Raw genomic sequence first — 12,683 nt, forward strand, 5'->3', positions numbered from 1 at the left:
ATTTGTTGTTGTAATAACAGACACGATTATTCATACTATTCCTCGGGTTTTTCATACTAATTACTAATGACTTGCGTTTTGTTATTTTACCACTTTGATGTCTACTAGACATATTTTGTTTTCTCTTTTATCAGGTATTTTTATTTTATTTTATTTTTTGTTTTTTAATATTCTTCTACGATTTATACCTTTGCTTCATTCGAATCCAAAATATCGGTATATTATTTCGAGTTTCCTGTTCTTCCTCACGTTTCCTCACGTCTCCTGGGTAATTACAAAGAAATGTACGAAATACCCAAAGTATCAAAGTACACGTAAGAAAGAGAATAAGTAACATATTAAAAATAATCATTTATGACGTTTACATTCTGTCGTCCAATGATTCAACTTGGATGAAACGCAGCGAGGAATGTACCTACGAAAAGAGTATCACGTCATAAGACTTTTCCCGTTGCCTGGTCAAACACTTATCAATAGACAGTACCAAGAAATAACAGCAGCGAAGCAAAAGCTCGTAATTCATTTTAATCATATTGCTTGGTAGAAGCTATGATTCTCATTATTCGCAATACCTTTATACAAACTTCATCAGAATATTTTACGATATTTTAATATTGTAATGTTATCAATCATATAGATTGCATATCTATATACGTTACGTGCATATACTATGTATAGTAATATTACATATATACATCAATATTATTTGAATTATTCGCGACTAATATCTACTTTCTGTGTATTAATTGTAAGCAAACTTTCAAAGAATTGTATCATTTAAAATACCTTTTACTTCTTTGCTACTATATTCGAGTACACAACGTAACAGTATATTGCAACAACTTAGAAAATCGTCCGAGTCAAACGTTAAAGAAATTACTCATGTAATACGCTAAACTAGCGGTATTGCATGTACTACTAAAGGGACGAGTCTTTTTCCATAATAAGGACTGTTTCAAGGTCTTGTGAGCCTTGAGTCATCAAAGAAGAGACTCGTATAGACAAACAAACTAAAACAAATTGTTAGTGTTATCCTAACAATGCATCAAACAGCAAAATATTAAGATCTTCTATTTGAATATTTTGCTATTTACTGTTACACTACTTTATTTTATCGCATTTTAGTGCTCCCCCTTTAAAGAAAAAGAAATTAAATTATTATTATTATAAAATCATATTATAATCATATCATATTATATATATATATATATATATATCATGTTATAAAATCATAAGCAAAATATGTCGTTTCAGCACTGGTTATTATTGGTTATTATCGGGTATAATTGTATTTTACATAGGAACTACGAAATCACTAAATGATTTCTTCTTTTTAATAGTCTTTTCAGTCTTTTAATAGCCTGCCAGTTTTATGAATTAATAAATTAAAAAAATGTAATTTGAAAAAGTACATACCATGTTCCCAGCATCTGTATATTTACACTGGAGCCAAATTATCTTTGTAACGTCAGTCATTTTGAATAGATATACAGGAATCGTATAGTACATGAAAACAGATTTATTTTCATTTCTACAGAGGCTACATACGCATTCATAACACAAACAAGTGTTTGTTTCTATATCAGACATAATGTCACTCGATTGTTTATCGTGCAAAGACGTAAATGATAACGTAATAAATGTATTTGCCACGCGCGTGTACACAGATATACATATATATGCATCTAAATACAGTACCGTGAAAAAGTGTTAAGCCACTTAACAAATGAAAATATTTCGTTTTTATAAATAAATATAGAGATACTAAATACGTAACGAGTCATATCAATTACACACGACCAAATAATAATTCAAGGATTATCGTTAACGACCTCATAAAGAAATATCGACTAATTTAAAATAACTAATACTTTTTAGATATTATTATAATTATTGTATTTGCATGTGTGACAATTTCTTGTCCTCCTGATAACAAAATTTCTTTCGGCGATCTTGTCAAATAACTTTCCAGTGAATATATTTCGTACGACCTGCCAATTTGTTTTTACCCTTTCAAACAATTTATTTACATTCTCGATTTCCTTTCTTCTCGTGTATCGTACGACATTTAATCTAAGACTTTACTTATCGAAATGTTATAAATTAAGAAGAACTATAAGTTATCAGGATGTAGCGACAATATAAAAATCGTTTCTATACGTAGCTATGTAAAAGGTATTTCATAAAAATATGATCAATCGTCGTTGTAAGATCAGTATAGTAAATAGTCTGAGATTTTCGTACATCGCTACGTATGTATACGGATAAGAGACAAGGAAATTTTATTTCGTTACGGTTAATTACCGTGATATAAATGGCGATCTCGCGATCTCGAGTTTAGCCAATCGAATACATCAATCGAAAACTCTAGAGAATAAATACACAAACGTGTATTAATCGCCGTTCACTCGTGGAACTGGACTAGTCGACCCTGGACCGAATGTGTATGGCAAGTGTAACCGCTTAAAAGCATATAGCCCTTCACGAATTCCCGATGAAAACGACTCGAATCTCGTATAAGAAATGCCTAACAGACATATGGGCAAAGGTAACGTGAAAACAACTCGCAATCTCTTCCGACGTATCATAAATTTATCAGTCTAGAGGGGAGCAAGATAAAGAAGAATTTTCTCATTATCGATTAACCTTTCTTTCAAATATAAAAGGTATATCAACATCTAAAGTCGATGATTTCAAAGCAAAGTACGACTAATAAATTGGATGTTACCGATAAGATTTCTGTATCAAATTCTTTGGTGTAGCGTAAGAGAAGGTGGATCAAACAGCACGAGAAATATCGATTGACGCTTGAACGATCGATCAACAAGCGTATCTGTGAATTTCAGACGATAAATAGATTCCTTGACACGTTTAAACTAATATTCGATTGTAGTCTAAAAATCTTTCGCAATCATGTTCTGTACTGTCTTTTTTCTTCAGTGTTATTACGAACGTTTTACAAGCTTTCGAAGTTTCGGAAAACTTTTAACCTTCTCGATGTTTCTTAGAATAGGAAAATAGCTTTTCCCACGTAAATCCAGACAAATTATTAATCTGTTGAGCGTTTCCTAGAACAGGAACGTTACCTTAAGGTCTTAAAGTTGAAGATTAAAAGGTATTAGTTATAAAATTATATGGATAGTGATAACCATATGGATTACGGTTTTTTATTCATTTCTAAGAAATCGGAAGGCTCGTGACAAAAATGAATCTTTCCTATTTTTTACCTTTCCCTACGAACCTAAAAGAATAGTCTAGTATCTTCAATTTCTATTCAATATACACATTCAAATTTTTTTTATCAGAATATTCGTCATGTTGCACGATTGTTGTACATGTATTCGTAATTGTATTATATAAGAATCAGGTTTAATTAAATCATAGAATTATGGAATCTTGTAAAGAGTGGTCTTGCAGATCGTTTAATTTTCTTTCAACTATAACTAAACTGCATACATATCCACAATTTAGTGGCTTCATAATATTCTATATGTATATGTGAGTATGTATAAGTCGTACAGCGAACAATTATAATGACTTGCAACACGTGTGAGGTCATTCATGATCATGTGAGGCTAGGTTTCTTCCGAAGTGACAAATTAGTCGGTTCTAGGATAGGTATGACTAAGCATAGCCGAGATACACATTACAGTATAAGCTAGGTCTAGATTATATCCGACAGGTGCACATTGTATCTACGTATAATCAATAGAAATAAGGCAATGCAATAAAATTACGAAAATTTTGATAAAGCGTATTCTATTGCATAGAAAATAAAATCAGGCATGGATCCATGTCGAAATGCAACATTCGTCTTTCGTATCATTTTGTTAATGATAAACGTCGTCGCTTAATTATTTTTAAATTATAAAATTCTCAAGAATCGATAGCTGTAAATACATCGTAATATGTGAATTACCGACGTTCGATTTAAAATGAAAGGAAGGGAGGATAATTGGTTTCCTCGAATTAAATTATAAAATTCTTAGATAGTTGGAAACGTTTCAAAATTTACTAAATGGCTGATCTAAATCCACGTAAACGCTATCCTTGAATTGATCTTTTAAATTGTACATTCAATTTGTTTATCAATCATTCAATTCAAAATGAAATGAAATCAATTTCTTAATATAGATTCTTCTTTGATACAGATATCGGTTAATTCCGTGAGAAAACTAGATATTACTGGATTTTATATAACAAGCTTAATTATGTCTTATACTACTATTACAATTTTTTTCAATCGTCGATTCTTCAAGATATCGAGCTTCAGTCGAGATGGTTTAAAAATAGTTTAACGAAGATACAACTGAACTTTAAACGAATTCAAAACTTTTAAGGCATACATTGCACGTATGCAGTTTTCTCTGTATATAAATACACATATGTATACTTTTTATAGTATTTGCAAACAAATGCTAGGAATTTAATCGAGTCTAGGAATTTAATGCAGTCGATAATTTTTAAAGTGTATATTATATATTCTGTGTATATAATATATTCTGTGTTTCTTTATAGAATTTTCAAACAAAAGCTATAAATTCCAACGAGACAGATATATACAATCGTATTTAGGAGAATAAAAATCGCTGTTTAAGGTGATCGTAAAGTGGGAGTATGGAACTTCCTAATTCCATATATTACACAGAATAACGTGTCGGCTAGAGGTAAATCGACCTTGATTCGAAGTAGTAACTTGGTCGATATAGCAAGATGGAAGTGTGATATCCATCCTAGTAGATACCAAGTATATTTCTTATGTAATATAAATGAATTTTATGATAGAATAAATTGAACTCGCTCGTCAAAATTTACTCACCGGTGTCATTATCGTGCCCTTGAATTCCATCTCCCACATCCTCGGTGGCCGTGGAAAGAGCTGAAACCAAGACAAACAAGATCGTTCTGCACTCTCGTCTTTATTTAACGTTTCTCAAACGCAATTATTAATGCACGCCGCGTTATAAACATACGCGCCCTAGAAAGTGATCGCGGCCTTCCATGCTTCACGGATAAATATTCTCTTTGAAATTGTTAGTTATTCGCGGAATAGGTACGCTATCATTCGTAAAAAAAAAAAAGAAAGGTACGCTATCATTGATAACAAGATGCATTCCTTGCTTATCTATGTATATAGAAATTGAAACTTGAAAGTTGAACATTCCATGGTCAATGATAAAAAATAATGGAAATTTGTATTGTTAAAGAAATACGTATATTTTTAGGCTATCGTATTAATCACGCATATACTTGGCTAAATCTTTAAAAATAAAGTTTCGATCGATACAATTAGTAGTAAATATCGATACAATTTTATCGAGGTTAATTGTTCGATTTTTTGAGAATTAAATATCAATCTTTAGTATGTGTGTATTCTTTGATAAAATTCTTAGAAAATAGAGTTAATCGACTTGGCTTCTGAATGGCTCAAAAACATATTTATGTCGTTATACACTTGATGAATTTATTTGTAGATCGAAGTAGCAACAGTTAGCTCCGTAAATATCGAACTGATCTAACGCTAAATTTCATATACAGTCCCGTCCATAAGTCACCGGATACTTGTTTATTTCAGAAAAAATTATCATTTGAACATTGATACGACTTTCTGCATTGATATTTTACCGTTTACCCGTAAGTCGCTCGGTTGGATTAAAATATGCATAATTTTATACCATGAGGTAATCTACATTATGAAACGAAGTTAGCATTTATGTCAAATGTTGAAATTACGCAATGTTAAGAGTGTGTGTAATACATTAAAATTTTGCTCAAAGCAAGTAGTCGATTTACCTTGTATTCAAGCGTCCAGTGACTTGTGAACGGCAATGTATATTTTTACACACAATACTGATTAATTGTACAGTAGAAAGTATGCTACTTATCTATACGTACACGTATATACACACCGGTAAGTAGCAGCTAAGTGACGTTACAAAAAGCAATAATGCTGGTATATACGTTTTCGACGTAGGTAAATTTTAAAGGAATTATCGAAATAGCAAAGATACGCAATTTATAAAATATAGAAATAGTGAGAAAAGAAGATAAAGCTATTTTGAATCACAAGTATTTACGTAGCATGGGCAATTTTCCATATAGAATCTCAATTAAAAAATCATCGAATAATATATTATTAAAATTAATATTTTCTATTAGTATATTTTACTTATTTTTCGACTTTACGGCTCGGGAAAGAGACTTGCCTTACATATTTCTAACTTTTACTCATTCTCGTACTTTACCTGGAACACTCATTACGTACAAAGACCCGCACCTATCCACACTCCCATCTTAAGCACATATATCTCATCTTATATCTAATACTAACACTTAGAAAATATTTTCTGTTAGCAGTTAGAATATATGCAGTCAGATATTTTCTAAACGTTGTGTATGTAATGCGTAATTCAATCTTTTATTTAGCCACTCTTTTTCTTATAAAACAACCCGTATTGCCTTTGTGAACAATTAATAACAATAACGCTCCTTATCGTATGACTTCTAAGTAATTATCAAAGGCAGATAAAAGAAAACTTATTATTCGTCGTTGTTTCGTTATTGATATAACTGTTCGTCATAATCTGATTGCAACATTAGGATGGAAGATCTCAGAGAAGATGTAATCAGTTTAGTCTAGAACAAATTCTGACAGAAACATAAAATACAACTGGTTTCTCCGCTGAAATTTTCTAGTAAACATGAACAAACATAAATGCAGATTAAAACTCAATAATACGTACTTCATTTGCTACGTAATTCTAAACCTTTTAAGTTCTTAAATCATACTATCGCGTTATTTAGTAAAAGCTTGAGGCTCCGATATAATCAAAATCAGTGCGTTTAGTACTTCTTTTTCATTTTAATGATAAGAATGCCTCAAAAGCCTTGTCTCCAACCTATTTCAAATGATTCAATATATGCTGAATGAACGATATATGATTTGATTTCAATTGACTTTAGAAACTCTAACACGAATGTAGATCATGTATGGCTATCGCTATAACTATTCTACAAGTTAATGGAAAAAAACAAAGGATTGACGTAAATCAACGAAACTACAATTTACTTGGATAGTCTTACACAACAATTTATTATATAACTAGTAGTATCAGTAGAATGACAAACAACAAATTGTAAAATATTTAAATCTTAAATATTATACGTCATGTAGGATAATCGGATGTTTTGTGATTTATAGAATTTACTTTAACAATAATTTAATTAATTAATTTATTACACAATTTGATTTGTTGTCTGTTTTATTAACAATTTTATTATCATATTCATTCCAGCTGTGTAGAAGAATTTATTGTTATTGGTAATTTGTAATTTGCAACCTGTAAAATTTCCCTAATAATATTAGAAATAGCATCCGCGTTTTCGAAAGATTTCAAAGAAGATTCCAACTATTAACTTCAGCTCGTCAATGTGATTCTCAACCTATCACAGTTCATATACAAAACAAATCTTCCTATTGCCATTTAAAAGTTTAAACGAGGATAGACGATTAATTTGCATTGCACGGAATGAAGCGTGATCAATTTCTTTTTTCCGCCAAAAAAGCCTTCAACGCGATCAATGACACGTGAACGTGCAACATTAAAATCCTGCTAGTACAACAGACCGGAAAAAAGATACAAGAACGTCGACCGCACACTAAGAAGTTACGCTAATTCTCATTCAACGAGAATAAACTTCATAACAAGCTCACTTTCAGGAAGTTAACAGTACCGGAAAATAAATCTATAGCTATGCAAGGTCGGCAATTGGTGTCTTAATATCGCTCATTTTATTACTCTATTATACCAGCTGCACGAATCTTTTCCTACTAATAAAATAGATTATATCGTACCGTAGCATTGAAAGGATGCACAATTCAAAACCATTAGCTCTTTTTAAAAGATACAAAGAATTATTTTTGAACGCAAGAACAGATTATTTTATTAATCTACGTAGTACAGCGTAGAACATATTATTTCTTTAAATAAAAATATACAAATTAACCAGATAGGTTTTTAGTATTATTTTTGTCATACTTTTCTTTCTACCACGTACATTAGCAATTTGAAAATGTTTTGTCATATCTAGAAAAATTATGCATTCAAGGAATAATTAAAAATTGCTGTCAGAAAGAGAATAATATTTGTAAAATAGTATCAAATATCATTTTCTATCTTTTCTCTATATAATTTCGAAAAACTTTAAAGAAACCATTTTTCGAGTCACATCTTTTTTTTTGTAATAAAGGGATACTAAAAAAGTGACAAAAAAACAAATTTCTGAGGAAATCAATTTGATACAGAAAGTTTGCAGTACAACATTATTAATTAACACTATTCTGCAGTTATTTGATAATGAAAATATTTTTTCTATAATTTGCATTGTTACTATGCAGTACATTGCTACATTATGTATACGTAATATGATAACCGATTAAATTATCATACATTGTAGTAATAACAGATAATTGTTACCATCACTTTTAAAGGCAAGTTCATTGAATATGCAAATCAATAGCAACTAACAATGAAAAGTTCCTAAAATCCCTTTGCATTTAACAAAGTCGAAACAAGGTGACAAATTAATATTATAAATATACTATAATGCCTTATCAATTATCCAGATTTTTTACGTTATTTACACCATTGAATTGTTCAATTTGAAATCACCGAATGAAACGAAAACCAATGAGAACCACGTGGCTTAACCGGAATTCAAAGATTATTACTCAAGGACAATTATAATTGTAGGTTACTATGTTTACGTTACGACGATTACTGCGTGTTACTTCAACCTTTATATTATATCAACAAATTCCAAAACAACTGGCCGACTCACTCGAATCATCGTAAACGCTCCGATCGACTAGCAATGAAAATATTTTGTTCACACTAAACAGTGTCTTTCATGACGTTAATGCTACGTTTTCTTTTACATTATTATCCAATAACGATATCCGTTGAATCGTACTTACCACCAAATAGATAGATTATAAATATTGATTAATCTCTGTTTGGCAAACAATCATAAAAATCATGAGTGATATCAATTACGTAAAGTTGAAGGAACGTAACATAACATTTGGAATGTATAAATACTTTTTTATTGATCAATGTCCAAGTTTTGCTATCTCTGACCAATTCCTGAATTTTTTTATTCGATATAACTATACTCAAGTAAATAAATTGTAATACAAGTATATGCAATATTTATTTGTGATTCTAATCGTATAATATAATATATATTTATATATGTATATAATATTATACAATTAGAATATTAATAGAATGTTAATATAATCCTTTACTTTGCACGATTAATAATTTAAAAAAGGGATAGGATTAACTAAGTTGATCGAACGACCGATTTACCTACATTTATTTACACGAATTAATTATACAAAATTTTTTAAGCGGGACACTTATTGAATGTTACATTGATACTGTTATTGCGATTGAGGAAGACGATTAAATTCTTCAATTGAGAGTTGGATAATGTATTTGTAATAAAATTACGATTTAAGCCATAAACGCGAATATTAAGTTCACGTGTTTGTAATGCAACTATAAATACTCTATCCGGCCAATAAATCTTTATCTTAAATTGATTTTTATTCAAATTCCGAACAGATAAAGCAGAGAATCTCAAAGCAGAGAATTAGACAAAATTAATAAGAAATATTGTAATTGGCCTTTAACGAGAAGTATAACCTTGGATACTTGGCAAGCAATTGTGATACTTGAGCGAGTAGCGTACTGTGCATGAAAATGAGCGAACGCATCATCAATTTTACGTCACATAATCTCAATGAAAGATTGCTACACTGCAGTATATATCTCATGTTTTCGAGCAAACTCCAATCCTCCTAGCTACCTGTGACTTCTTACTTTTCAACGAGGCGAAAAAAGAAGCGTGGCTGTTATCTAAAAACGTAATACCTTTATTTGCACCATTTACGTCGGAGATTAAGACAGAAGGAGACGCGAAACGTAAAATTCACGAGGCACGTTGGTACTGTAAGATCATTTTATCGCTTCTCGTAATAAATTTTTCAAACGTGCATGCAGCCTCGCTTGTCATATGAAAGGAGAGGGCAAATATCGGCAGAGAATATTTTTGTATCTCGTTCGTACGAATTATGCGGCTTAACATTACGATATAAAGGAAACGATAATCGTGAAACGTACAATACCTTGCGAAAGTATTCCAACGTCTGCAGGAACCTTTTGTAGATGTATTTTATTTATGTTATACGAAACATTTTGAAATTAAATCGACACTAATAAGCGCCGATAAGTAGACTGCGGAATTTTATGTATTTATGGAAAATTCTAAAGTTCAAACATACATAGAATTATACACACAATATGCAAAAATATATAGAGTATCCGAAGCAAAATACCTATTATAATATTTAGTAAGTAAAATAATTCTCTACCTAATTTTTTTTATTCATAAAAATACGAGTTTGTATAAAATATACACGGTCTAGTATAATGATACACGACTATCCCGATTCTATTGGTAAAGTTTGACACAAATCTGAAAGTCTACATAGAAGCTGCAAAATATTTAATTAATTAAATAAAATTAACATATTTAAACTGAAATATCTAAACAGTCAGTTATTTATTATGTTAATAAGTCACAATCAATGGGACTATCCTTAACACTCATTATTAGTTTAAAATGATTATTCACACTGTATACTAATCTCCTGCTAATTATATGTTTACAATAAATATCTTGTAATCTCTATATACATTCGTAGATTGTCTTCGGATTTTATCAACACGATCATAATAACCGTGTCACGTTACAACAATAACGAAATTTCAAACTGTTTTATATAAAACGTACGATATATGTATAAAGGTTGTACATGGTAAGTGTTAATATATTTTGGCGAACCAGTGTACGAGCATAAAAAAATGAACGTGCCGTCAGCTATATACCTGCAGGAGACTGTCCGCAGGCTTGTTCTTGAACCTCGAATGACAACAGTTTTCAATTGAATGATCGCGGTGATACTTTATTACGCGCGTACAACGATGACTTTATTGCAGCGTTCAATATAGCGATCCCCATGTTCAACCTATATTTTCTCTGTTCACTCGTCTATTAAGCGGGATAACTAGTTTTGCCGATTATAATTTAACTCGTAATGAAGGAACATTCGAAGAGGAGGAGCATAACAAAGTCATTTAATCCGGCTGATTATGTATCAACGATGTGTGAAAGGAGAAAAGTGTCGTTTTTATCGTTGTCCGCGAGTATTCGCTGCGACTTTTTATGTGAAACTTGCGCGTTCCAACGAACATAACGCGTACAGGAGAATATAAATATTTCGAAGGATGGAAGAAGCAAAACTATCGAAAGAAATTTGACAAAATCCATAATATACGAGACAAAAGAAAAACAACTAACGACGTAGTTATAGCCGTACAGAAGCAGAAACAGAAACGAACGTCTCGTTCCACTGCACGGAGTGGATCGTGCGTTGGGCACCTGAAAGGTCAGCCACGAGTTACACAAAAGATGGGCAAACGAGAAAGCACTTTCTTTACCACATGCGATCCACGTAGGCTGTGCAGCATGCTGGACATGAAATGTTGGTTGTACGTACCGACTTCGGCATGTTGTACGGAGAATTCCAACATAGTAAGCTGAAATCGGCAGAATTGACCTGGGCTATCGTTTGTCGGCGCAAGGGTAGGGTACGACCGCACGGCAAGGACACATAGATGCACCAAAACAACGACCTTTATATACGTATATATTCGATATATATATGTATACACTCGATAGGAACAATGCGATACTTTGAAATGCACTCAAGCTGTCAACCGTGTGTGTAGGAAGAAGATGGCGACGGGCTAATCAAGCGTTAGATCCTGAAACATACTTAGAATCCGACAAGTTTTCATCGATGCGACAAGTCAGTCAGTCTCCCCGCGGTCTCTCGGTTAGCTTCGAATTTCATACAACATCGACACCAATATCTCTTCTATCCTTTAGAACGATAGAAAACTTCACGGACACGCATTAACCACATAGGTAGGCACACACGAGATCGCGCGCGCGCACTCCTCTCCCGATCAGCTATGTGTTGTATATAGGTATCTCTTTCTCTGTCTCTTTCTCTTTCTCTCTTTCTCTGCACTAGCACGCGACCACGCGCGGTATTTACGCGTTAAAAGTAACGGGCAAGGTGATCGTGGATAGAGTCTCTCTCGTTCGTCCGAAAACAGAATTGAAGAAGAGGAAGCAAGACAGAAAGACTTTTCACCTTCGACGGACTTCGCTGGACTGACTTGAACCAAGAACGCTCCCGTTCCCGTTCCCGTTCCCGTTCCCTCGCCAATGATTTTCTCCCTCTTCTTTCTTATATCTCCTCGCCTCTCCTCCTCCACCTTACAGGCCCTCCTCTTCTTCTCTTCTCTGTACGTTCTGTTGTCCCTCCCTTTCCCTACTTTTCTCTTTTCTCATTTACACCGCAGCGTGTTTTCCTTTCCCGAGGGAACCGATCAACGCACCTGTTGTCGCCGCACTGATCGAACCACGGCTGTCGAACCATGCTGAATGATACAGCTCCGAGAAGCTTGTACGCCAACCTCTCACTTATCCTTATATAGAGTGTCTGTCACGCGTTAAGAACGCTCCGTGTTTTCGATTAGATT

The 12,683-nt window shown here is 32.5% G+C and overlaps 1 protein-coding gene across 3 annotated transcripts in view; it reads right to left on the reverse strand.

Moving 5' to 3' along the window:
• LOC138183535 (uncharacterized) overlaps positions 1-12,683 on the reverse strand; it is a 67,567-nt gene that overhangs the window by 35,305 nt on the left and 19,579 nt on the right. For 2 of the 3 annotated variants that reach the window (XM_069120585.1, XM_069120586.1), the window contains exon 3: positions 4,820-4,879. The exons of the other annotated variant lie outside the window; for it this stretch is intronic. In XM_069120585.1, the coding sequence (XP_068976686.1) occupies positions 4,820-4,879 (60 nt within the window). The remainder of the gene's footprint in view (positions 1-4,819; positions 4,880-12,683) is intronic. 3 annotated transcript variants of the gene reach the window in all.

Source organism: Bombus flavifrons, chromosome 9 (genome assembly GCF_040668555.2).
Source record: "Bombus flavifrons isolate JBK064 chromosome 9, iyBomFlav1_principal, whole genome shotgun sequence".
Taxonomy (NCBI): Eukaryota; Metazoa; Arthropoda; class Insecta; order Hymenoptera; family Apidae; genus Bombus; species Bombus flavifrons.